Source organism: Excalfactoria chinensis, chromosome 1 (genome assembly GCF_039878825.1).
Source record: "Excalfactoria chinensis isolate bCotChi1 chromosome 1, bCotChi1.hap2, whole genome shotgun sequence".
Taxonomy (NCBI): Eukaryota; Metazoa; Chordata; class Aves; order Galliformes; family Phasianidae; genus Excalfactoria; species Excalfactoria chinensis.
The window spans coordinates 68,198,747-68,226,069 of NC_092825.1; the positions used below are offsets into that span (position 1 = coordinate 68,198,747).

Consider the following 27,323-nt stretch of genomic DNA (forward strand, 5'->3'; position numbering starts at 1 on the left):
TTATTTGAAACGTTTCAGAGTAGAGATGGTCTGGAATTTAAAATCCCGCTTTGCTCTTATTACAAGATAAACCATTTTTCCCCTAGTTGCCTTTTCTTTTCTTGAGGCCCGAATGTCACTGATGTCTCCTCTCAGCCTGCACGTTGAGCGCACTGCGGCAAAGACTGGGGTCATTTCTTTTGGCTATTTTACAGATGAGAAAACGCACCATCTTTTTCATCCTTTGCAGTACAAAAGCAACCACTCTTGCTTCTTCAGATGGTTCTTCACAGACAAGTTGTTTCCTATCTGCATAGGCAGACATAATAATAGCTTGGAAGAGGTTGATCAAAACACAGGTCATCACCAGCAGGAAGGAGGCGAGAAAAAATCCACCCAGCAGCCTGCTGGATGAAAATTCAGTATTTCTGAAAGCAGACACGCAGTAAGACAAGATGGTCTGAGCTGAGCGAATCATATTATTGTAATCCCATTCGCGCTGGCCAAACACAAGGTAGCCAAAAGCCATAAATATAAAGAAGTACACCACCACAACAAAGGCCATAGAGGAGATTCCAGGAAGGGCTGCCAAGATTGATCTTTGAGCCAGACGCACCTCATAAAATAATCGAGAATACTTCAGCGTCTTCAGAACTGCTAGAAATGCCAAAAAGCCCAAAGTATTCCTTAAATTCTGATCTAAATGAGAAACTGCATGAAAAGGAATGAAATTGTTTGGATAAAATAAGAAAAAGTGGACAATATCCGCTCCCATCTTGAACTTTGTAACCTCTAAAGAAACAAAAAGGAAGAATACCAATTTTAAGATGAAATTGACTGTCTGGGAAATACTTCTAGTAGATTTTTTTCTGTGGACCATGCTGTAAAGGCCATCTGCGGTGTACATGAACAGAAAGGCAACAGTGGTTAGAAGAAACACCTTTTGACCTTTTGTTTGCTGATAGAAAATGGGGAGCACAAAAGAGTGTACTGACAAAGTTGGTTTTATGATCCCAAGATAAGAAAGTTCAAATATGACTGAGATACTGCAAAAGAGATGTCCATCCAAGCTGAATGTAGTCAGTTCGATGATCACAGCCCAAGTCTTTTCATCGAGCCAGTTGTTCTCTTGCAGCAAATCCAGCCTCGCTGTTGAATTATGTCTTTCTTCTTCAGGGAAAAAGCAAAATGTGTATCCTCCTGGTCCATACGTGTGCAAATGTCCATATGAGAAGTAAGTCCAGGGAGTCCTGTTTGGTTGGTAAGTAAACCCGTGGCAACTGCTGTTATCCCTGAAAAAAGAACGGTTGGCAACTTCTGTCCAAGTGCCAGCATAGTCACCTTTCTCTTCGATGTCCTGGCCATATTTGTGAAGGCAGTGGCTTTTACTGATCACAAATTTATTTACAAAGCTGTGAGGGTGGAAACACTTTTTCTTAGTACCTTTAGCCCGCACTTGCCTCATCCTGGGCAAACCAATGATTTTGGATGAGCTGTCAGTAAGAAAAGTTGGCTGGACCTTGTTGTGGATCAAAGGCAAGAAGGTGTCGTTCAGCCACACGTAAATATCTTCTAGCGTGACCACAGCAGAGAGCCCAGGAGAGAACTGGTTCCGAATGAACTGGTTGTAGTGGAAACTGTTAGTGTTCTCAGTAGAATAAGCAAAATGTAAGACAATGGCTAAAAGAACAAGGTGACTGATAGCATCTTTTATGAAAATGAATGCCTTGACTTTAATTTTTGCTTTTTCCAGCATCTTTGCAATTTCACCATCTTTTAAAGGCTTATACAGCTCAGTGTCTCTGATCTGGGCAAGTTTAAAGTGCTTCTCTCGCTTCTCTTCTTCATTCATTTCTTCCTTATCTGGTTTAATCTCAGAAGAGAGATCATGGGTAAACCACGTAATGTGTTCACAGTATTTTGGACGAACTGTGTTCAAAGCTGAGTAACAAGTGATTTTTATGATTGAAACAAAGAACACATTTTGAATAAAGGAGGTTGCTGACGCTAAAAGCCACTCCAGTGAAGTCTGATAGCCATAAGACAAACCATACAGCACAATGAAAAGTGACGATACCCCACTTACAACTATCACTAATGCCCAGGAGAGATAGATACACCACCAACAAAAAACGATGGGTGGTCTCTTGCGAATAGGCACGGCGGTAGCGCTGAGCACCTCACTTTCTTCCTGCAAGTTACCTGCTTCTTTTGCGTAGTTATTGCTAAAATTGGAGTTTGGCAGTAGTCTTCTCTGCCAGGCCTTAATCTTTGGAGAGGAGTTCTTTTCTGATTGCTCCTTGTCTCCGGTGATGCTTGCACCTCCTTCTGAAACTGGGATGCTATCGCTGTTCTGGGCAGCTCCCTGACTTTTCATCTGCCTGTAATGCATCGGGCCCTGCGAATTGCTGTGACCAGGAACATTCTCTGGGGAACTAATACTGCCAGACTGTTCTGACGTTTCTGAAGGTTTCTGTTTTTGCAAACGTTCTCTCCAGTTTTTAAGATTTCCAGGAAGGAGGGGTAGACTTCCGTTTGGGTTCTTCTGAGAATACTTAAATAAGGCCATTATAATCATTTCCACAGGTATTGTAATCAAGGCACATTCAATGCCTATGGCAATTGATCTCAAGTACCTCAAGTGTATTGGAGATTCTTCATTCTTGTCAGCATTAAAGAACATGATGTTAACAAACAGGTTTAGTAATAAGATAGTCAGACAGGAAGATAACCTTTGGAGCCTGCTGTAAGTGCCAGTGAGAACCTGAGCAAAAACGGAGAGCCACAGGTGGCCTTCTTTCAGACCATTGGCCAGATCAATATAGAAATAGTCCCTTCTGGAAAGCGGTGCTTTTGGGTTGGTGACGGAAAATGTCCTTTCTATTAAGCGATCCCCCTTGTCAAGAGCAAGCCATTTCCTGCAGATAAAGAACCAGGTCTTCCGAGTGGACATGTGTTCAACTTTGGCTCTGCTTAAGTACCAGCTTGGCGATGGGCCTCTGTTATTGTGCCAGACCCTGAAGGCGCGAATGTCTCCCAGGTCTTCCTTCGTTGTTAAGAGAAAGCAGTCATTGCTTCCTTGACGGAAAGCAGGAAGCTGTGGATGCCGTAAGCAGTGGATATCACTCACACCATTCTGTCCGATGAGCTGAAGAAAAACATCTGCGCTGGTTCCAGCTCCCCAGCGACTGCCAGTGTACAGAGTGACTAAAAAGCTGACTTTATCAAAGGGGTCGTTGTCGGGCAGAACTATGATTTTGTCTTTGCTGACCATCTCAGCCCTGTCTTTTCGTATGGCCCAGAGGGACAAAAGAAAGTAGACTGAAAAAATGAAGAGCACCGTTAGAAGAGTCACGGGGTTCTTCGGGATGTCTGCTATTAGGTTTCTTTTAAGATCTACTGTGTTGGGGGTGACAATGACTTTGGCTGCCAGGAACTTGATGTCAAATGCGGATATATTTGTGGCAGTGAGGACCGACCGACTTCTGTGACTTCGCTTCATGTTGCAGACACAGTGTACCCGCTGCCAGTTGGTCAGGGAACCAAGCCTGCACATGTCTTCCCTCCACTGGTTCTGAACTCCCCCCAGAAACAAGCAGTGATCGCTAAAAGTGTGGATGCTCACCAGCCTCATGTTTGGATACCTTGTGATATAGGGTGTCAGCAAGACGATGGAAATGTTTTGACTCTGGGCACCGCTTCCTTGAGCTGCAACTTTCAGCACTGACTCTGGGAGACAGATGATGTAAGGAGTCTTGATGTTACACTCTTTATCAACTGTATTGGTTTTACTTGCCACCGTCGTTGTGTTGTGAAAAGCATCAAAAGAGGCAATGGGAAAACTCTGAGTGACATTAGTGCCTGTAAACACCAGCACCTTGAAAGCCACTTCTAATTTTGTCACGATCTGGAAGTATATGATCTTGGTATCTGTGTTCACTTCAAGACTAAATCCTCCGGTCGTGTAGGTTTGTGTTTTATCAGGTCCCATCACTAACTGAAATGTCGACGATTCGGTATCTTTCCTAGCGATAAGAATGTTTGCTTCTTCAGGCAGGATTCCTAGCAGGTCCCCATTAGCCTTGGTCTCTGCCATTTTGAAGCCCAAGATGGTTGTTGCGATCTCTGAAGTATAAGCCAACCAAGGGAAAGGGTTTTCATCAAACTCAAACAGGGCAGTGGAAATGACAGCATCGTAAGACAATCTCGAATAGTTTCCGTCTTTTAGTGTTGGGTAGAAACAATTCTTGCAGTCTTTTGTGGTAGAGAAAGCGTTTGCAACATCCCGGTTTTCGTCCTTCATCAAAGTGATCTTCCAGTTTTTGGTTTCCATGACAGTGTCTTCCTCCCCAGGGACTTTGCCTTGGAAAACAATCTCAGTTAAGTTTTCCATGATGGAGAAGACTTGTGTGACTGCACTAACATTGACGTTCCTGCGACGCAGAAGAGCAGCTCTCAGGATGTTGGACAAGCATCTCAGTATTCCACTGGTCTGAATTTCGGTTTGTTCAGACCAATGGCTCTCGTTCCTCTGTGTTTTCAACACTCCAGTTACTTCACTCAGTTTTGAAATGGCAATCTCTTGTGACTGAGCGCTCACCTCCTCGGGTTGCTCTGTGACTTGAAAAAGAGAGGCTACTACTTGGTTGATTTCCATCGTGCTCTCAACCGAAATATTCAGGGCTGTCTTAATCAGGCTTTCCCTCAACTGAGCCTTGGGTATCTGGAGGGTTGGCACAGCTTCGATGTAGTTTAGAACAGAGGCTGCAAGATAAGCCAAATATCCTGCATTAAAATAGTCTCCGGTCTGGAGATAAGCTGTCATGGGTGCACTTGAACCACTCACCGAGGCAAGCAGTTCATGGAACACCACAGCTAGTGGTCGACTTTTCAATGGGTTCTGCGCTCTGACATACAGGCTCAGTTGGGTAAATGCCCCCAGAGAATCACACACTTGAACGTACAGCGTCACGGTATACCTCCGAGAGGGCACACCAACCGGGAGGAGTGATGGAGGCATTCTAGGCTGGTAGCCAAAGTACAGAATTGTGCCAAACGTGTTGTCCTCCACTGAGTTAATTTTGGCTGTTTTGGATACATCGGAAGCTACTATGACCTTGTATGTCAGAGGTAGGTTGCTGTCAGAAAACCCACTGCACTGGACAACAAATTTTGTCAGAAAAGCTGTACCCCGGTGTGGGCTGATGCTACACTTGCCAGCCCGGGGTGGAGAATTTACTTTAAATGCATATCTGTAGAGCGATGAGCTCCCGCCCCAGGTAGTCACTTTCAGTAGCAGTACGTAGGATTGATCTGCAGTACTGGTAAAAGTCAGAGCATGTATAGAAAGGTAAGCACCAAACCTGCCTGTTGAGGTTCTGGAAGACCAGTCAAAGCTAATTTCTGTAGAGTTTTCCAGCCAAAGCGACCAGTGGTAGACTGGCTGGCTGCTTGTTCGACAGTTGAGGCACTTGCCTGACAGTGTAAACCTCTCTGTTGGAATTACAGCACTGCCACAGTTTTCAAGGCACGCCACATCCAGAAGAGGTGAAAAGCCAGACTGCACATTTACGGTTTGGTCAGCGTAACTCCTTCTCGTGTCCTTCTGAATGACTAAACGAAAGTGGTAGACAGTGTTTCCTGGGAGAGATTCTGGTGCTATCACCTGAACAGCTCCTGAAGGTGTCAGCCACCTCAAATCCCTCTGGGCTGGATGGCATTTATTTCCCACACCGATTCTCATGTATCTGTAGTCTGATGGCTTTTTAGTACAGAACCAAGTAAATGTGATTCCCTTGTGTCGTTCCGGTGAATCGGGGTCATAGGACACAGAGCCATCAAGAGTCCAATTATCAGAAGAGCTCACTGTTCGGAAGATGCCTCCTGCAATGCTCGCCACAAGATTAGTTCTCTCTATCTCGAGAAAAATTCTGTCTGTCTTACTGAAGGATCTTTTGGTCCCGATCACAAATACTGAAGCAGTAAAATAGACCTGATACATTCCATAATCCAAAGTCCAGCTGGGAACTGTTAACTGTACTGTGTTTACGCCATGCAATGATGATATATCTAGAGGTTTATCCCAGTCCGGATTTGTTTTCATGTCCTTAACAGCGTAGAATATCCACTGGGGCTTTATGGACACGGGGAGGCTGCAGTCCACCAGCACTCTGGCACGCAGGTGAAACGCCGTGCCCTTCTTCTGATATATGACAGAGGTGTGAAGAGGAGGTTTCTGAATTGTAACTGAGTTCAATTTGCAGGCTGCTTCCTGGCGAAGCACTGCCGGATCTGCTGTTCCTGAAGCACTGTCGCTGACTCTGAGGAGAGCTGGTGCCAGTCTGCTTTGGGGGCTGTTCATTTTTGCCACCAATCCTCGGTGTTTCTCTGGATCCAAGGGGAAAGCAGAGCAGTGCAACAAACAGGCGGTGTTTCTCGTGCGATCACGGTATGTGTGTGAGCTATTCTGGGTCACCCACCTCGCTGACACCTCGATGCTCAAGTTGTGGTACAGGCACTCGGGTGCAGCGCATGAGGCAGACGAGCACTGCACCGTGATGAGATTGGAGGCCGCGGGCCAAAGAGCGCTTCCCGAGGAGAGGCCTGTCTGGAGCGTGACTTGCCCTGACCAGAGAGAGGTGTTCTTCACCCAAACCGAGTTCAGGTGCCAGAGGCAGCGCGGTGGGGCGGGAGGCTGCCTCTCTTTGCTCCCTGCCTGCACTGTCTCTCCCGGGGCTGGCTGGTACCGCAGTTTCAAGGTGCCATTCGCCGGGCAGGAGAGCCATCCCTCGCCGCTGCGCCCTCGGGAGCCGCGTCCGTCCGCTCCAAGGCAGGCGACCATCAGGGGCGGCGGCAGCATACGCGGAGAGGAGGCTCGCAGGGCTTGCTGAGAAAACGTGAGCAGCTGGAGGAGAAAAAGGAGCGCGGGCATGGCATGGCCGGTATGGCGGGGGAAAGCGCTCGTCCTGCAGCGTGCCCTGCCGGCGGCTGCCGGTTGAGTAGTGCCAACTGCCAGCGGCAGCCTGAACGTTCTGCGTGCGGACCGGCACCTGCCGCCCCCTCCTCCATGGTACCGCTTGCAAGAAACCCCACGTCAGCTTTCGAAACAGCCCCTGGCGGCGGGACGCGCGCACTGCCAGCAGGGGCCGCAGCCCACATGGAGCGCCACAGGCGGCAGCAGCGCGGCTGGATCGGCGGCGGCGCCGCGCCGAGAGGATGACCGGCCCCGCCCCACACCCGCCCCCGAGGCCGGCCCGGCCCGGCCCCTTCTCCTGCGTGCTTTGGGAAGAGCGGAGTCGCTCGGGCGAAGGTTGTGAAGGGGTTGCGGGACGGCCATGGCACCGCTGAGGGACTGCAAGGTACGGGTGGGCATGAAAAGGTGCGGCGTAACGAGGGAGCCGAGCCGAGGGGCCGGCCCGCCGCCGCAGGTCGCCGAGCGTCCGAGCCCGATGTGCCCGGGGGTCCCGCAGCTGCCGGGAGAGTGGGCGGCGAGAGCGAGCAGGTCTCGGCTTCGGCCTCTGTGCCGGGCCGTGCGGCCCGGGGACGCGGACGGGAAGCTGAGGCGGCTGAGGCCGGGAGGGGCCGTGGGCTGCCGGCCCTGCCTTCATGTGAACTCGTCCGGGGCCGTCCTGAGAGGCGCTGTTTGGGGAGGTTCGCTCCTCCTGGGGACTCGAACAGCAGCCCGCTTCCCTCTGGGGGAAGCCAGGTGACCCGTACGTAGCAGCCCTGACCTGTCCGCTGTCTCGGCGACTTTCTTCTCGCTGTTTCTGAACTCACACTTGTGTGCTGTAAAACAGAAATTTGTGGTTTGGTACTGTGCACTACAGTTTCAGTTGAAAAGCATCAGAAAATCGTCGCTGTTGAAGTTTGTTGGCTGCGTCTGGAAAAGCAGCATGTGGAATAAGCAGGTTCTTACTGTGTTTATTGTGCAGGCCTGGCAGGATGCTGGACTTGGCCTGACCACTGCAAGCAACGAAGCCTGTAAACTATTTGATGCTACGCTAAGGCAGGTATGACCTAAAACAAAAATGAGGGGATGTGTTTTGGAGGGCCTTGTGCACCAAGCAGTCTTTCCTGTAGCTGATTTTTGTATTTCTTACTGTCTGGAAGATGAGAAAAAAGTGTCTTTGGTTTTATTTCTTGAGGAAAGAACACTCCAGCAGTCACAGTGCTGGTGTGTCCACAGCAAAGTCAAATCTAACAGGTAAGCTGTGGTCTCTTTTGTGTTTTCTGCTAGTAGGCAGAGGAAACAGAGCATGGGAATCAGGCACTAGCTGTCAGCAGAAAACCTTGTTAGTAGAGAGCTCTGCTGAATGTTGCAGGTGTGGGAGAACATTCAGCTGGTAGGCTTGTCACGCTTAACACTGGAGTACCATCAAAGAGATGTGTGCTACATAAAAAGTGAAGATTGTTAGTTCTGTTGGTGGCCAGAGTACCTTAAAGAAAACATCTTTTCTGTTTTCTTCCTAAGCAAACTCTGTGTGCTAAGTGTAAAGTTTCTCTTCTGTTTTGCTTCCTTTAATTTTATCTGCCTGGGGCCATGGGCTACATGATCTAGTGCCTGTTTGACTGTTTAGCAGCCCTGCCAGTGGCAGGGGGTTTGGAAGTAGGGATCTTGGAAGTCCCTTCCAGCCCAAGCCATTCTGCTGTTCTATGGAGGATGAGAAGATGCCCAGTGTCGTTGGCCCTGTCTCTCTCTTTCACAGTATGCAACGTGGCGCAATGATGAGAACCTAGGAGGTATTGAAGGGTGTCTTTCCAAGTTAAAGGCTGCAGATCCAAATTTTGGTAAGTATAACCTTTAAGTGTTAGCAGGGGAAGTGCTGGACGATATGTAAATATCTCCAAAAGTAATGCCTCCTGTTTATTTCTATGGAAATTGCAATGGGTACAGACAGCACAATGGGTACAGAATCTGCTATTTGACATAACTTGTTCTGAGCTACAAAACACAATTTTTAACAATTGTGCAATGCATTTTTTCCCGAGATGACCAAAAGCATGCATGCCAAGCTCACAAAGATCTGCACTAGCAGAGGTGGCCTGTTGTTGGCTCTGCTGAAATGTATCAGCTGCCACCTTGCTGTGCTGGCACCCACTGTTTTGTTTCCAGAAGTGTACAGCAAGAGTCAGTCATGTCAGTAGGGTCCACTGTTTCCATGTGAATGAATTCAGTGACACACATTTGCTTCATACATATCTCCACGTTAGACATCACTTTATCTGGCTGCCCCTCTGCTGCCATTGGCTGCCAAATGGCAACAAAATGTTACAGAATATTGGTGGGAAAGTTCTACTGCTGTACCAACATTTGCCTCTGATGTTGTGGACCAGCATAATAAAATGGGAGGTATTACTTTTGGAGCAGCCCTTCTGTCCTGTTTCTTTGTGTTTACTGTACTACATTTTGGCAAGTGGAAACTGGATTCTGTAAATGTTTAGAGGGGAGAGCAGGCTGTGATGTTTTTGTGTTTTTCACCTCGAGTCTTTTCCAGTGCCTGTCATGAAGGACAGTGGAAACTTGAAGCATATTATGAGTCTTTTCAGTCTTCTTTGGCTACAAATGAGACCCCTTTTCAACCAAACCAACCTAAACCTCTCCATGCTCATATAGAGATGAATTATCTGTATTTCTGTACTGCTCATGTTGTAACTTGCTGATTTCCATAGTGATGGGACATGTCATTGCTAATGGATTAGAGCTTATTGGCACTGGAAGCACAGTGCGACTCAACAAAGATCTGGACAGTGCGATGAAAACAATGATGACGCTGTCAAGATCTCAGCCTCTGACTGAGCGGGAGAAGCTTCACGTGTTGGCGTTGGACATGTTTGCCAGTGGGTAAGAGGTTGGCTCTGTGGGGAAGGGGACAGTGGCTGTTTTTGTCATTCAGGACCTCCTTGCTGTTGCTGCGTACTGCTGCCCTAGGCAGAAGCGGCGTACTTTTATGCAAGGTCTGGTGTAATATAATACAATCCTTGGTTCACACTAGCAGTTATTCAAAAGTAATTTTCACAGAATTTCAGGGACTGGAAAGGACCACAAAAGGTTGTTGAGTGAAATCTCCTGCTAAGGCAGGTTGCGTAGGTAGGCATCTGGATGAGTCTTGAATATCTCCATAAGAGAAGACCCCACAGCCTCTCTGGGCAGCCTGTTCCAGTGCTCCCTACATCAGAATGTAGAGTGAGAGGTGCCAGTATCAGTAGTTCTGTGAAGCATTGTTCTTCCATTCAGTCTGATGAATTTCTGTGCACTCTAGAAAAGTAATCATTCACTTTTATTATTTGTCAAACAAGTGAACATGGCTTTACCTCATGTATTTCATAGCAAAGGTAAAGAGGAAGCTATCGAAGCGCTGTCGGTATGGGTTCAATTCCCACTGGAACAAAGGTGTCTGTGCATATGACTGTAGATTAACAATCAAATTATAGAATGGCTTAGCATGTAAAACGCTTTCAATATGACCAACCTGAACTACGGAGTTCTGTCATTACAGCAGGTTCTTTAGTGTCATGTCCACACATTTCTTAAATAGTTCTGGGAATGGTGGGACTGGGACTCCACCACTTCCCTAGGCAAGCCGTTCCTCTGGCACCCCCCTGCCTGCAACCTGCTGTCATGTGGACCCATCAACCTTCTCCAAACAGAATTACCCATTCCCTCCGTTGCTCCTGAAACGTCTTGTTTTACAGTCCCTTCAACTTTATTGCTCTTCAGTGAATGTGTTCCAGCAACTCAATATCACTGTTTGTTGTGAGAGGCCCAAAAGCAATCACAGTAGTCAAGGTGCAGCCTCCTTATTCTGGAGTACGGGGCCAATCCTTTCCCACATCCCACTGACCACACTATTTCTGATGTGGGCCTGGATGCCATTGACCTTTGAATGCTTCCTGGGCGCACTGCTGGTTCCCATCCAGCTGGCTGTCAGCCAGCACCCCCAGCTCCTTTTCTGATGAGCAACTTCCAGCCACTCATGCCCAGGTCTGTGCCACTGTATGATGTTGTTGTTACCCAACTCTAGGACTGGGGGCTTAGCCTTGTTGAATGTCAAGCAGATGGATTTAGCCCTTTGATCCAGCCTCTCCAGAGCCATCTGCAAAGCCTTCCAGCTCCCCAGCAGGTAACAGCAGATCTCTGTACAAACTTCAAGTTCAGTCTCATGGGAAAACTTTTATGGTTCAAGCGTGTCTCTTTTTCCTTGTCTTTTTCAGCTTTTGTAAAAATACTTTTTTAATCCGATTTCCCAGAAAGTGCCCTGTTCAAATCATGTCATTGTTTCTTAGAGAAAAAAAAGCAAACTTACCTAAAATTTCTTCTAGAAGGAAAAAGGTTTTTGGTGTTGAATCTTCTCTTTTTCAGAACAGCAGATGTTTAGAACTAACAGCAGGGCAGGTGTGCATGTCTTCTTTCAACAATCAAAACTTTTGTTTATAGGCAGCGTCCAAAAGCTTGTGATATATGGGAGCAGATTCTACAGAACCATCCGACTGACTTGCTAGCCCTCAAGTTTTCCCAGGACACTTATTTCTCCATAGGATATCAAGTACAAATGCGAGATTCTGTTGCTCGGGTTTTTCCTTTCTGGACACCTGATGTTCCTCTGAGCAGGTAGGTCACGCTTCTTTTTCAACATTGCTCTTTATCTGCTGTATGGATGCTTTTTGGCTTTAGGTTGAAACACATCTAACTAATAGGATTTGTTAGAAACAGAAGTGTAGACAAGATCAATGGCTTAAAAGTGAAGTCAAGTGAATTACAGCTGACCACAGCTCGAACATCTCCCCTGTATCCCTGCTGACACTGAGGTTGTTTTGTTTTGTTTAGTTTTCAGAAGTGAGTGGCAGCTCATTTAGTCATTTTTGCTGTCAAAAAAGGCTCGTGTACTGTGACGTAAGATAGAATTGTGTACTCACAGTAAGATAGAATTGTGTACTCACAGTAAGATAGAATTGTGTACTCCCAGAAGGCAGTGGCAAAACCCTTTTAGGCTTCTGTTTGTCCATTTGTTTTTGTTGTTGTTGCTGATTGTTATTGATAGACCACTTTAGTGGAAGGAGGAATTTCCAGGATTCAAGTGTAACTCTGAAACAGAGTTTGGGGATATCCTGTAACGGCGGCTGCAGCAAAGACTGACAGGAAAGTAGCTGTTTATTTGTTTTTTTTTCTTAGCCCTGAAAGATTTGGTTTCCCAGGGTTAATTCAGGATAGTCTGAATGTATTGTCAAGTAGGTAGTTACTGTAAAAATATCTTGAGACAATTGGTAAAGTTGTTTTTATTGTTACATCTTGTGTAATTATTTGAAAGCTGCTAACTAGGTTGCAATCTACATAGAGCTGTACTTCAGTACTCACACTTAATGTTTAGAGAGAGGCAAAAAGGCCTCCATAGGTCTATCCATAGGTAGGTATAATTTTCTGGGTGTTGTATGAATTGAGGTACAGATGCACTGTACGTCAATAGCCAGGACAGCAAAGTTTTTTTGGCACAATTCTGCCAAGGTGCAGACTGTTGTCCACTTAATTGGGTAGTTCCCAGAACCATATAATGGCCCTGTACTTTGGGCCTTTATTGCTTAATGATAGTACCTTTGCCACACTGTGCTAAGGTGCTTGCATATAGTGGGCAGTGAAGAAGGAGCAGATGGCTGCAGTCTTATGTGTTGCCTTTGAGATATTCGGATAACTTTGGTGACAGCACTTTCTTACTCCCGAACATCTAATTTTTCATTTTTATGACTGCTCTGTGCAACTCTTAGTTCTAGCTTATCCAAAAGGGTAAATGTCAGCAGCTCTTAAATACTGGTGGTATGCTTCTTGTCACTGATTACTCTGCTGGCATCCCTGGGCCCCATTTCCTATGCGGAGTAGCTTGTTGTTCTGTATTCCACAAACTTGAATTCTAGTGAACTTGAGTCCTAGTGTGGGTTGCCACCAGCACCAGCCTGACAATGGATGTCTTTCACCTCCAGCCTGGTGAGCCCGAGGAGCCAGAATAGTCTCTGTCGGGCATAAGTAAGACTTCGTCTTCTGTTAAGTATGAGCATTTATAATACATAGGCTGTGAGCTGTTTCTGTTGCTCAGTATTGTGAATTACTTTGCAAGGACTGTTAAATGCTGTTTCTAGTGTGTTTTTCAATCCTTACTTAAGTCTAGTTCTGAGTGGGTAAATTGTTGTTCCTTTCCATTTTGCTTAGCTACGTGAAGGGCTACTATGCTTTTGGACTGATGGAATCAAACTTCTTTGATCGTGCTGAGGAGCTTGCCCGTGAGGTAAACTGCCTGTTCTTGATGGTAAAATGTTTTTAGAACTGTTAGTTGTGTGCTCCCTATCTCTGAGTGATGTATTGCACAAATGCTGTGAGCTGACTCTTCATCATCACCATTTTTAGTAGAAGAAAGAAAGAGATAAAGCTCAACACAGAAATGCTCATTTTAACAAGGAACTCTTAATAACTATCCCTTGGAATCCTCTCTGCCTTCTGTGGCATCCCCCATGTATAACTGGCTGTTAATGTCTACTAAAGAATGTTAAGTTGTTTTACTGTAATCTGCTCTTGACTGTTCATTCTGTTTGGGGTCCCTCTTTTTTTTTTCCAGACATGTACTCATGGATTAGTGAACAGTTGGGAATACAACATTCCTGGGGATCAAAATTAGTCTGCATATAGGCTTTTGATAAAGACAGTAGCTGTGTTTGATCTTGCGCAGACTTCAGGGTTATCCCTGTCTTCCAGGGTTCTTGGATGCAGTTAATCTCTAATGGGTGACTTGGCAAGGTTCTGTTGCATCAGATTGCTGAAGGTGGTGACAAAGACAAAACTGCTGCTGACAAATCTTAACAATGGCTAAGATATCATGGAATTTGGAGCAAGAAGGAGTTATTTGCTCAGTATTCAGACTGGCTGTGGCTTTAGAGGAAGAAGCAATTGCTTGCAATGAACTGTCGTAGACTGTATTATGCCTGTGCATGCAACTCTTTTGTAGCTGGTACAGATTTATGACCCCAGTCATAAATGCTTACTTGCCAGTTTTAGTGACTCATCTCAATTTCCATTTTTTCACTTGTAGGCTTTGAGTATAAATCGAACAGATGCATGGTCAGCTCATACTATAGCTCACATAAATGAAATGAAAGCAGAAGTGGAGAAAGGGTTAGCATTCATGAAGGAAACAGAAGACAACTGGAAGGTAAGCTTTGTCATGGCATCTCCAAAAAGTATCTCTTTAGGTCTTCTTTGCCTGTTCCTGCTAAGTCCTGCTATTTTACTTCATCTAATTCCTTTCTGTCTGTGTACGTGTTACAAGCAATGCAAGTTTCAGAAATGAGTAGAAAACTTCACTTGAGCTGCTGTTATCCATGCCGGATTTTGAAGCAAGAGGCAGAAAAGTGTCAGTTATGAAGGGCACATACTCTGGACCACTTCAAGCCATCATTACTGAGATTACACAGATGCCAAGTTACACACGAGTTGGGAAGCATTCACGCAGTCTGTCCTCTCAGAGTGCCTTATGTTAGCTGGGAGCATTGTCTAAGTAAAACAACACTCCACTTTTCAACATGAGCATGGTTTGTACAATCACATAACAGTTACTTTTGTCTAAGCAGATGGAACTGGCTGGATGTTTTGTGTGACATAAAGCCATGGCCACTGCTGGCAGATGTGGCATCAGATAAAAATTTACTGTGATTACTATGTTTCATTGATATGCATGTGTTCAGAGCAGCAAAGTGGGCAGTGATTTTTTTTCATAAGCCTTTTGCTTAGATTGAGCATCAGACATCTCTGGAAGAATTTGTCTAAATTCTTCAGGTGAACGAAAGATGGGCTGTGAAATAGCACATCAAAAGCACACAGTTCAGAAAGCAAAGCTCATGCAGTTCATTTGGTGTTGGTTTTAGGTTTTTTTTGTTTGTTTGTTTGTTTTTTTTGTTTTTTTTTTGAGTTTGGTTAGTTTTCTTTGCTTCTGGATGTGAAAGGCTTCTTACGTCAACTATAAGAAAATAGAAGATATACTTCTGTCTCTGTACTAGTCTTCTGAAGTTGCTTTGTTTACCTGACAAGTTTGTTATATATAAAAACATTGTATTGGACAGCTTCATTAGTCTGTCATGTGGTCCTTTCCTGCAAGTGAAGCTTAATTTTTATTTGTGATGCACAGCATTTATCCAAATAAAACAAGATTTAGAAGTAGAATTGTCTGATGTATCCTCTTGCCTGGTCCAGCATAGTTAAGGCTTATAACAGCTGATATTGTCATAATGAAATGTATACGTTCACTTATGCAATCTTTTTTTTCATTTTAACCATCATTAAGCCAGTTAAAATATAATCATGTGCTAGAAAGCAGAGCTCTCTAAGACCTTTACTAAAGATGCCTGTGTTTGGCCTGATCCATTGGTAATTTTCTGCTGATTGGGATTGCCTATCTGTACTGCCAGAGTATTTGGGCTCCGTTTGTTGCCCACTTCTCACTTAGCAATTTAATCTCATTCGGAACTCAAAATCAGCAATAGAAGAAGGGGGTTGTTTTATTCAGTGAGGTTGTCACAGATTATCTAGATTTACCTGTATCCGTGACAGGGCAGCTGCCCCGTAGGGCCTCCCCTCCCCTCCCGGGGCCCCGGAAAGGAAGGGAAAATAAAACAGTGGCAGCAATCTAAGGAGGAAAACTTATTTTACTAAATATGATATCGGAATACAATGATTGAGGCTAATTAATTGAACAAAACAAAGAGAGAGAGTCCCCGAAAACCGAGAGGCCTACTGTGAAGTCTAGGCGACACGGCAGGAATGCTTCTCACTCCCTGAGAGTCCGAGAGAGAGAGAGAGAGAGCGTTCCAGCCTGGGAGCGAGATTATAAATGTCCTCCTCCCGTGACTTATCTCTGGCCGCGGCGTCCTCTGGGATATGTAGTTCTTCTCCGAGAGCTGAGCACCTGGGATGCTACCATTCTACGGAACTGGAGTATGGATGATCCATACTGCACATGATGTTATAATGTGGAATATTGACAGCAGCACCACAAAACTATGACATTCCACCCCTTATTCTACATTATTACATCATGGTTAATACATATATACATATATACACGTATATAAAACTATGATAGCTAAATAGTACATTTAAATGTAACATAATTAAATGTATAATTATAATAACTAAAACACACTACACATACAAATATATACATAGATACATAGAATTATTGACTGCACTCCCCCAGCATCAAATTCCCTTGTGGTACACATTGAACATCCCCATCCTTCTGCATTACCCACCAAGTGCACCCAGGTCCCTGGGCAAAAACAGTTCCACGGACAGGTTTTCCTTTTCCGGAGGCTGGAAGGACCCAAACAGCTTTTCCCAACATGTTCCTTACATGTACAACAGGGACCTTATCTCCTTCTATTGTGTGTAGGGGGCTAGATTGGCTAGGACCATCACGATTAACAGATCCTCTTGTATTGACCAACCAAGTGGCTTCTGCCAGGTGCTTTTCCCAGTGCTTAAATGTTCCACCACCCATTGCTTTCAACATTGTTTTCAACAATTTTACCAGAAGCTGGTGCATGGTAGGGAATATGATAAACCCATTCAATGCCATGATCTTTGGCCCAAGTATTTATAAGGGAATTTTTGAAATGTGTCCCATTATCAGATTCAATTCTTTCTGGGGTGCCATGCCGCCACAGGACTTGTTTCTCAAGACCCAGTATGGTGTTTCGGGCGGTAGCATGGGGTACTGCGTATGTTTCAAGCCACCCAGTAGTTGCCTCCACCATGGTAAGCACATAGCATTTACCACTGCGAGATCGTGGCAAGGTGATATAATCAACCTGCCACGCTTCCCCATATTTGTACTTTTGCCATCGCCCTTCCTCCCAGAGAGGTTTCATCCTCTTGGCTTGTTTAATTATGGCACATGTTTCACAGTCATGAATAACCTGTGCAATAGCGCCCATAGTTAAGTCCACCCCTCGGTCTCTGGCCCACTTATATGTTGCATCTCTTCCTTGATGGCCCGAGGTCTCATGGGCCCATCGAGCCAGAAATAGTTCACCTTTATTTTGCCAGTCCAAGTCGATTTGAGCCACCTCAATTCTGGCAGCTTTATCTACCTGATGGTTGTTTTGTTGTTCTTCAGTAGCCCGACTCTTGGGCACGTGTGCATCCACGTGACGCACCTTTACAACCATACGTTTTGTTCGGGCAGCAATGTCTTTCCAAAGTTCAGCAGCCCAAACAGGTTTACCCCTCCGCTGCCAGTTCTTCTGTTCCCACTGCTGTAACCACCCCCATAAGGCATTTGCCACCATCCATGAGTCAGTATAAAGATAAAGCATTGGCCACTTCCTCATGTCTTCTCCGCGGTCACGTAGGTAGCGCCACATGGAAACACGTGGTGGAATTGTACTGTTGTTCCTTGCTCGAACTGGAAAACGTGTGCGTCTAATAGCTGAGACTTTTGATGATACAGGGTAGGAGTAGGACTGGAATACTTTGATCAGATCCTTCACTAAACCTGGTGGCTCATACGGGAATTGACCTTCGTCAGTCGTTTCTGATACTACCACGGGATCACTACGATTTGTTGATGGAAACATTTTCTTGCACATTTCATCTAGTCGGTCTTCTAGCCGTGAGATGGCAGAAACTGCGGCGCGCAGTGGGGGGAGCTGCTGTTCGATGTTTTGAAGTGTGATAATCAGTTCAACAACTTGAGGCCTTCTCTGTTGGTCCTCGTATCCTCCAAAAGTTGTTACCAGTGACTGTGCATATCTCTCTGGTGCTGTACTTGTGAGTTTCTGCCACATGTCAGGACCGGTCCTCACTTTCTCAGGATCACGTTCGTTTGGACCAGGGTTGTACAACATTTCCATCATGGCCATTTCCCTCAGGTACTGGATACCTTTCTGGATGGTATCCCACCTAATCATTTTAGGCTTCAAAGCATCCTTGTAGGGGTACCTTTCTCTCACGGCTTCTAACAGTCGCTCCCAGAGAGTGGCATCTCCATCCGAACTTCTGCTAATTCCTCTGTCGATACCTGGGTCTTGGGCAATACTTCCTAGTTGGCGAGCTTCGTTACCATCTAGGGACAAGCTGTTGGCCCCACTGTCCCAGCAGCGAAGCAACCAGGCAAGGACACCTTCATTTTGACACCGTGTAAACTCTTTTCTTGAGGCTTGGATTTCAGTCAGCTTCAGAGGTCGACGATAAGTAATTTCCTCCTCATCATCAGTCTCTTCTTCATGCCTCTTGGTTTTTCTTTTTGCTTTTTTTGGTGCCGATCCAGACGAGGGGCCTGGTTCTTCTGCTGCCTGCTCTGCTTCTCCTTCTCTTCGTTCTAGACGCGTGGACACCCGTTTCCATTTCTTGCCTTCCACAGGGGCAACTGACATTGTTACTGGTGCCTCCTGTGACTGATCAGAGTTGACTTGGGATTTTCCTTTTTTGGCTTGAATCTCAGATCGGAAACTCTCTCTCTCTAGAATAGTATTATACAGAGCACGGTATGCGTAAGCCAAACCCCAAATAATGTTTACCTCCTTAGATTTCTGACCCAAGTATTCACTTAATTTCTCAGGGTCCCTCAGGTGTTCAAGAGTGAAATCCCACGACACTGCAGGTCCCCACGCTTCTAAGATCTTTCCTAAACCTTTCCATATTCCCTGCCAGTCAGCATTTTCTGGTTTTAGAGAAGACTTCCGTATAGAACGAATGTATTGGAATACATTCATTAATATTGATAACATGGCCACAAGTATGGGCACTAACTCGGCTATTGAAAAATGTGCGGCAATCTGAGAGTACAGCCTGTACACTGGATTGAGAATTTTGGTGTCTGTAAAATTGTCTATTCCATCTGGGAAGCAAGTGCTTGAAAAATTGACCATTCCATCTGGGATGTAAGTGCCAACATTCAAATTATACCATATCACATATAAATACCAGGCAGGTGTCTCCATCAGTGCCCTTATTAGGTTATATATATACATAATACCACAACAAAAAATCATGGGATGGACAAATGGCCAATACGTTGAGAAGATCATAATTGCTTTCAATCCCTTAAACAGAGCAGCTGGAATGGAGAGTAGATTCATAGCTGGTAGTAATTAGCAGACACTGTGAAAGTCAGAGCCAGCTAGCTGTGCTCTGAGAGAGCAAGAGAATCTCTTTGCTTTCTTCACGAAAGCAAGATAGCAATGCTCAGAGTGTACAGCTACTCCTGAATGTTGACAGTTCGCCTGGAATTTCAAGGTCAAGCTCCCAGGCGCAGAAACGTAAACTTTAGATAGCTCCTTAAAGGAAAAAAAAAACTCGTAGCTCTGTAAAAAACTAAAAGGACAGCAGGAAAAACAGCAGCTTTTGCAGTTTTTGCCCACTTTTACCCAAATTATGCCCACTTTTGCTGGCAATCTGCCCGCATTCTCCACCAATAATCTGTCACAGATTATCTAGATTTACCTGTATCCGTGACAGGGCAGCTGCCCCGTAGGGCCTCCCCTCCCCTCCCGGGGCCCCGGAAAGGAAGGGAAAATAAAACAGTGGCAGCAATCTAAGGAGGAAAACTTATTTTACTAAATATGATATCGGAATACAATGATTGAGGCTAATTAATTGAACAAAACAAAGAGAGAGAGTCCCCGAAAACCGAGAGGCCTACTGTGAAGTCTAGGCGACACGGCAGGAATGCTTCTCACTCCCTGAGAGTCCGAGAGAGAGAGAGAGAGAGCGTTCCAGCCTGGGAGCGAGATTATAAATGTCCTCCTCCCGTGACTTATCTCTGGCCGCGGCGTCCTCTGGGATATGTAGTTCTTCTCCGAGAGCTGAGCACCTGGGATGCTACCATTCTACGGAACTGGAGTATGGATGATCCATACTGCACATGATGTTATAATGTGGAATATTGACAGCAGCACCACAAAACTATGACAGAGGTAATTCCATATTCTTACACATGTGTCGTTTGGTATGGTCATATGATAGTAAATATGGTATGATCAGATTCATGCCAAACACTTAACTACTTGAGCTGCTGCTGTTGATTTTGTGGTGTAATATTAAATGAAGATAACTGAAGGGCTTATTGTAGCTCAGTGAAGTTCTGACATTCATCAGGAACCTTTGTGCTTCCTGCAACTGAAGCAGTTGTTGGCATGATAATGAAGATGCTTTGTGCACTTGTGAGAAGATTAAACTTAGCTACTCTGTTGAGGGAGAATGAGAAGGGAGAACCTTTCTGGTATTAGGATTTTTCACCTAAAGATAATGGAGGTATATTCCTGTTTGTCTATTCTCAGCCTGCTCACAGAAATGAACAGCAATTACATTGCCTTGAAGTATAGGCTCTTCCCTAGAGCATTTGAAGAGCATTTATGGTTGGACTGAATGATCTTTTAGGTCTTTTCCAGCACTGGTGATTCTATGATTCTATGAACTTCTGGTGTCAGCTGGGAAGGATGGTGTGAGGCTGGTACCATTCAGTGAATCTTCATCTCACCTGAGGAACAGCCCACGTATTTGGTATCTGTTTTGTAGCGAGTAGTAAGGCCTAGGTTTAAGAAGTGATTACTCAGTCTGAAGTGGGAATCTAGGTAAGTAGGATGAATAACTTCCTAAGGTAGATATTTCTCCATGCTGTCTAGCCAAGTTACTTCAGTCAAGACCCTTACATTGTAGATGAGGCAAATCTTACTCTTGTTATATTTAAGTTTTGTATTCTTTTCCTTAAGGAGTGCTGCAGAAGAGTGAATTCTTCTGAGGCACCCAAGCACGGTTCTTCTCTGGAAAAAGACTTGGGGAGAACTTTGATTTTTGTAGTGTTCCCTGACATTGCAAGGAGCAAGTGTAACAGTGGGAGATTTCATGTAGGCCAGCTGATGTGAAGTTGTTGCCTGTCCTGTCTTCTGAAGCACTCACTGGTTGAAGAGGAAAACAGAAATCTGCCTAGATATGTTGAAATGAAGTTGTTATGTAAATCATAATATTCCTCTCTGTTTACTTCTTTGCAGGGCAGTGATATGCTTACTACCCATAATTACTGGCATTGGGCTTTAGGCTTCATAGAAAAGGTATGAGATGTTTTCATATTGCTGATTTATGGTCCTTACAGATAATACGTCCAATGCTAGTTAAAAGGCAATACTAGTGTTTATAGGGATTTTTTTTTTCCTGGTGTTTCAAGGGATGCTGTTATAAAATAGCACAGTGATGTTCTTGCAAGAGAGTCATCTAGTGCCACTATTTTGAGAATTTTTAATTACATTGAACAAAGTTCCATTATCTTTGCCAGAATGTTGAAAGATTGCTCTATTTTATCTTTGAAGAAAATCTCACTGATTACCAACTGAAAAAGGACACTAATCATTAAACTTGTTGTCTAATATCATTGATAAGTGTTATTTATGTTTAATTATGTTGATCATTAATGTTACTAATCCCTGTTATTTAAGTCATTTAAAATGTAATGTAACTTCTTTGTAATGATTGCAAGTTGCCCAGTGTATCAGGTTGAAATCCAAAATTTCCTCAGACTTCATAATGCTAAGCTCTTGTTATATTTGACTCCTTAATGAATTGATCCCATCTTGTTGAAGAGGTGCCATACCTTGGACAGAACACAGTGTCAGCTGCTTATGTTTAGTACTAATGACGTAGAAAGCATAGCTTTTGCAAAGTTTTTCAAAGAATCCTGAAAGGAAGATTAGAAAGAGAGATGAAACCTCATCTTTCTCCCTCATGTGTAATGCACACCATTATTTGTTCTCATTACTAAATGAGCTCAATATCCACGTTGTTCTACCTTATGAAACCTGCTTTATCTTGGACTTTTTCTATTTGTTTTTTCATAAGTCATGAGACAGTGAATTAATGCTATGGCATCTCTTAATTGTATTTACATCTTTGGTTGCTACTCATCACTCTTGCTTGCTCTACCAGAATATCAGTCTCAGGGTCCTTGTTTGCTTTTACAGGGTGAATATGAGGCTGCTTTGACAATTTATGACAATCACGTGAGTAGGGGCCTTTAATATTTTTCAGAGGGCATGCTTCAGATCGTGATACGTGCTTTCTTCCTTCTGCATGAAATTGAAACCTTCCACAGCATGCCGTGCATGTGTGATACTTAGAGCTGTTGTTAGGAAAGTCATTTCTCATCTGGTGAAATGCTTCAAAACCTGCATCTCTCCTATTTGTGTTGTTTAGGTCTCAGGTTTTTCTGGGGGAAGGGATAGAAAAAAGCTTTTTAAAAGGGTGTAAAACTTTTGTCCTATAAAATCAAGTTACTCTGACAAATAATTGATTTTGCTCCTTAGTTATAAGTTAAAAGAAGCCAGTCTTTCCATTTTGAGCTAATATGCTCTGGTTCTGTACTGTATAGATTTCAACAGAATCTTAGTAAATAAAATCAAATTTGGTAGGATAGCGTATATTTACAAGGGTTATTAAAGTAAGGTTGTCATTAAGAAAGTTGTTGTGCAGATTCCTGTCTACTAACTCTGCCAAAGTGAAGGAACATTTATGGCACTAGATTGGGGAAAAAAACAAGAAACCTGGTGACCCTCTGTGCTTACTGAGTTTAACTTCATAACAGGTAAAACAACACAAGCAAAGCAACGTGGTAGCATTTGTCATTACAAATTGCTATATTTGGGAACAATGCAATTAGCAGCGCAATTGTGAGACAGGTGTTTTGGGATAAAAGAAAATATAATTTTGTACTGTTCACAGAAGTTTGATTATCTGAGAATGTTCCTGGTAGCAAGCTCAGGAGCTCTTGTGATTACAGATTGCTCCCAGGCTCCAGTCGGGTAAAAGCATGCTGGATATAATAGACAGCTCTTCAATGCTGTACAGGCTTCATCTGGAAGGTAGGATATCCAAGTGTAATTCTTCTTCAGCAGTAAGGGGAACAGTTTTCTTTTAGCCTCCCCCTCCAACACACACCCTAGCATGTCAGAAAGGTGTTTGAAGATACAGAGCAAGCTTGGTCAGTGTTACAGAAGAAATCTTGACGAAGAGAGTTCCTCACATAATGCAGTCTAAAATATTGGTGATAAATTACTCACGGTCATTGAACCCTTTGCCTTGATAAGGCAGCCTGTAACTCAGCATTACTCTGTATGTAGTACTCTTGTGTCTGTAAGAGAGATTGTTTTCATGAGTTTAGTAGCAGTGCTATCCATGGCAAGTGATGCTGATACATACTGTACTACTAAGTGATGTCTTTGTACGTGGTGTTTTTATTTTAAAAAGTAATTTTTACTCATAGGTGTAAAGCTTGGAGACAGATGGAACAGTGTCCTCAAACGTACAAAGAAGCACACCAAAGATCACGTTCTTCTCTTCAATGATGCACACCTGTTGATGTCCTCCCTTGGAGCCAAAGACCACAAAACGACTGAAGAGCTTTTAACAACTCTTCAAGAACTTGCCAAGTAGGTTACGTGAATTGAAGTACTGTTTGTCACAGGCACTAAGTGAACATTTGCTTTGTGTTTTCTTACTGTGCGTTCACACAAAGTTATGTTCCGTGCAGCAGATAAATGATGTCATCTGTATAACAGTACAGACTTTGTGCAACGTGTCAGCTGTCTGTGTTGGTTCTTTCTGCTCTGTTTCAAAGGGAACTCCCCGTTAGCTGGTAGTGTGACTGTCATAGTCCCCGTGTGGGAAATTGATTTCTAAGCAACACTAAAATAGTTTTTGAGAATTTTCCTTTTAAATTCACTTATTTGTGAAAATTGTGCATTGAAGCTTTTCAACTTAACAACGTTGTGTTTTTCACACTCTCTGCAGTGCCTAACTGTAAATGACCGTGATTTATTTTGTTTTTCTTAAGAAAGTTCATCTATCTATGATGTAAATGTAGCTGGTAGATCCTAAAAGCAAGTTAATGGTCTGACTGGTACGGTTTTAAGCCCAAAAGTTGGTGGATTAAAAGTTGTAAGTGATAGAACGCCTGATCAGATCCTGCAATAAAAAGAGAGGAGGAGAAAAAGTTCAGTACTTAATAAATATTTATCTATAACTGCTCTAAACTGAGTCTCTTCCTTAAGTGTGACTGATAGATTTGAATATTTAAATACTGAGCTATTTTGAACCCATAATTGCTGGTATTTCTTTGCAGTTTGCCAGTTAAAAATTTCACTCCCATCTAGATTCTTCTCCCTCCACACACACCTTGACTGGCAGAAAAACTAGTGCAGACTTCTCTGGCTTTTTTTTTTTCCCAACCAAGTTGATACGTGGCAAAGGCTTGGCCTTGTGACATGTGTGAACATGTGTAGAAGAATGAAATCCATTTGCTGATGAGTAATAAAAAGGCCAAAGTAAAATCATCATACCAAAAATAACTGTCTAAGTACAGTACCTGAATCATCAGGCTTTGAAGAGTCAAAAAGAACATTCTGTCTGCAGGCCGTGCCAGGCTGGCATTGAATATTCATATCTCTCCTTTGATCTGCGAGAGTTTATCGTTTTCTTGTTCTACAGAGAACCTGGTGAAGACTACGTGCTTTCTCTGGCTCCTCGTGTGGGGTTGCCATTATTCCAGGCTTTGGTGGAGTTTGAAAATGGAAATTGTGACAAAGCTGTGGATCTGCTGTACCCGATCCGTTACCAAATAATCGAACTGGGAGGCAGTAATGCTCAGGTAAAGGACATAGATAGAAAATGTGACTCAAGATGTGACTCAGTTCACTTCCATTAGCCTCCCTCAGGTGCTTTCATTGTTAAGAGCCCTTGATTCTTAGAAAAGGGAACAACTGAACTGTGCTTGTGACCGAATCCTGTTTGCAAACACTTCCCATCAGCGTTAGCTTTTCAAACATAGCAGCAGGAACACTTCACGTGGGGGCTGGTGGTAAATGGGATGTTGTAACCAGCAACACTTTCAGAGTTCCCTACTAACTTGCTTCTTTACTGACTTCTTTTTGCAGAGAGATGTTTTCAGCCAGCTATTGATTCACGCCGCTTTAAATTGTAAATCCCAAGCCAAACGAAACCTTGCTAAGTGAGTATTTTTCCTGTTAATTTTTTCTTTCTGTGGTGATAGTAGTGCTTTAAAATCAGGGTGTGGCAAAGTACCTCCAAACAACTACGTTCATACTGAAATTACACTCAAGCGTTCATGTTAAATGAACAGATTCTGACTTGTGTGCTTGCTTTAGTATGAACCACAAGAGTTTTGTTTAGCAGAAATCATAGATGTTCCTCAGTGGACTCTGTAGAGTTGTGTTTAGATTTATTAACTGAGCCTGCTGTGCACTTGAAAGAACGCCTGTCTCCTCAGGACAACAGGAAGCCCTGCCTGTTTGCCTGCTGAAGTCTTTTTGAAACAAGAATAGCAGATAAAATATATCAGAATGATTGTTCTGTGCCCTCCGAGTGCTCATTATCAGTCTCTGTCAGTGTTAGAAAGGAAATGAGGAGCTGGTCTTTAGGTGTTGTTTTCCTGCTCTAGTACTGCTACTGTTGGCATGGGAAAACATGATGTACTCAGTGGCTTCCTTCCCATTTTCTTGCTACTTATTCTCCTTTTCCAGGTGCCTCCTGACAGAACGTGATGTGATGAGACCAAATTCACCAATGACGGAACGTCTTATAAGGAGGGCAGCGGCTGTTCATTCAATGGCATAAATCTGTCCTCTGCTAGCAATAAGCTTACCAATCAGTCTGGGTGCTGGGAGCGGAGGGCTGCTGTGCTGCAAACCACACTAGAGAATCCCTAGGAGCAAGAGATCTGATGACAGCTTACTTGGAAATACAATCTGAAATGCAACAGCTTTAAATCTTGGATGATTCTGCACAGAAATTAGAAGATTACCTGCTTGTTGTGCACAGCTATCTGAATCTTCCTGGGACGCTGCTTTTCTAGTCCATTTTCTTTGAAGTTCCCTCTGACCATGCTACTATTCGGTACAGTAGCAGTGCCTGGCTTTCAGTCATTGGTTGTCCCAGTTTCTTACTTCATCAATATGTTAAATATTCAGTAAACTTTCCAGATTCTTCAAATTGACCTTCTCAGCATAAGAATAGGTCCTGAACCAATACAATGTCATGCTGCCAGTCCATTAAGACTTGAATTACCCTGGCATTACAGATGTCTGCCATCAGAATCTTTTTCTTGCTGCATATTTTTAAACACCTTCTTACAACAAGTTAGATTTTTTTCATTTCAAGATGTTGCCTCTGAGTTTCCTGGAATTTCTAGGTGAATGAAACCAGACAATGTGGACAGTAGCTGACTGCTGGTTTAGTCTGTTTTCATGTGGATTTTCATGAAGAACATTTGAGCCCGAATTTCAGCTGAAACTGTGTGATCTGAGTTGCAGCTGGGGTTGGAATCTTAGCGCTTAGAGTTTAAAACTAACTTTCATGCACTTGATAGGAACACTGGGTATCTTGGTGCAGATAAAACTGGAAGGGGCTGTTGCAGAAGGAGAGCTTATAGTAACTGACCCAAAGCTTTAGCATGCCAGGCTTTGATGCTGCAAATAAGACATGATGTGAACCGAAGATGTGAAAGAAGCTCTGAGAGTTTCTGGTGCCTCTGGATTTCCACCTCTGCAGTGTAGCAGAGGTAACATATTGTCCTGGAGCAGTAATCCAGAAATCCCTGATGGAAGGAAGATCGAATTTCAAAGCAATTCTAAGGCCTCCTCTTCTTGTTCCAGTAAAGAAATGCTTTCTTCTTTAACTACTTAAGCTCTGGCATCTGTAAGCACTCCTGGATATGTGTGCCTGCACCACCTTCCAGTTCAGGCTCATCCCCATGTCTCACAGCAGTTTCAGATGTAATCCTTTTGATGCAAAGCACTTGTGTAGCTGGTCCTGCACTTGCCATGGAGTTCCTGCACGTGCACTTGAAATGGGCAAGTGCCTTGCTGCCACCCTTTTTTTTATTTAAGGAAAAAATATTTTAGCTATAAATTGATGACCGTCTGTGAAACCATGTAAAGGCTTTCGCAGCCTTTTGAATCAGGGGAAGAGCTGTAGTTCCCAGCATATCAAATAAGTCAGTGTGCCCCGGCACGGCACAACTCATTTCTAATCTGTGTATTTCAAGCAGTGACTTCAGGCAAATAAATTTATATTCAGTGAATGTACTAAATCTTGTTAGGCAACAGAAGCCAGAGAAATCTGCTGCCTGCTTACAAAATCCTAAGCAATATGTATCCTAAAAAATGTATCCTAAGCAATGAGCTGCTATGTAAATCTAAGGATGACATTTATAGTACTTTTGATACAGTGTGATTCAGAATTTTGTCTGCTTATATCAATAAACTCAAAGATGAGCTCAGCTGAACAACAAGCGTGTGACTTCTTT

The 27,323-nt window shown here is 43.8% G+C and overlaps 2 protein-coding genes across 2 annotated transcripts; one reads left to right on the top strand and one right to left on the bottom strand.

Moving 5' to 3' along the window:
• Nucleotides 1-7,315, bottom strand: PKDREJ (polycystin family receptor for egg jelly). The gene is given in 4 exon segments (XM_072334220.1): nt 1-84; nt 86-6,913; nt 6,915-7,111; nt 7,216-7,315. Coding segments are annotated over 4 exon segments (7,209 nt in total).
• Nucleotides 7,217-27,299, top strand: TTC38 (tetratricopeptide repeat domain 38). Its single transcript, XM_072338153.1, has 14 exons — nt 7,217-7,337; nt 7,911-7,988; nt 8,685-8,766; nt 9,649-9,820; nt 11,414-11,587; nt 13,175-13,250; nt 14,049-14,168; nt 21,004-21,063; nt 21,967-22,005; nt 22,782-22,863; nt 23,265-23,430; nt 24,488-24,647; nt 24,934-25,007; nt 25,540-27,299. The coding sequence occupies exons 1-14, from the start codon at nt 7,314-7,316 to the stop codon at nt 25,631-25,633; spliced, it is 1,401 nt and encodes a 466-aa protein (XP_072194254.1). The 5' UTR covers nt 7,217-7,313; the 3' UTR covers nt 25,634-27,299.
• Nucleotides 27,300-27,323: the final 24 nt, after the last annotated feature.

Bases quoted from the DNA above. Each gene is read 5' to 3' on its own strand.
- TTC38 (XM_072338153.1), top strand. From the start codon at position 7,314: ATGGCACCGCTGAGGGACTGCAAG. The intron at 21,064-21,966 runs GTATGAGATGTT...TTGCTTTTACAG, and splicing joins CTTTAGGCTTCATAGAAAAG to GGTGAATATGAGGCTGCTTT. The intron at 25,008-25,539 runs GTGAGTATTTTT...CTCCTTTTCCAG, and splicing joins GCCAAACGAAACCTTGCTAA to GTGCCTCCTGACAGAACGTG.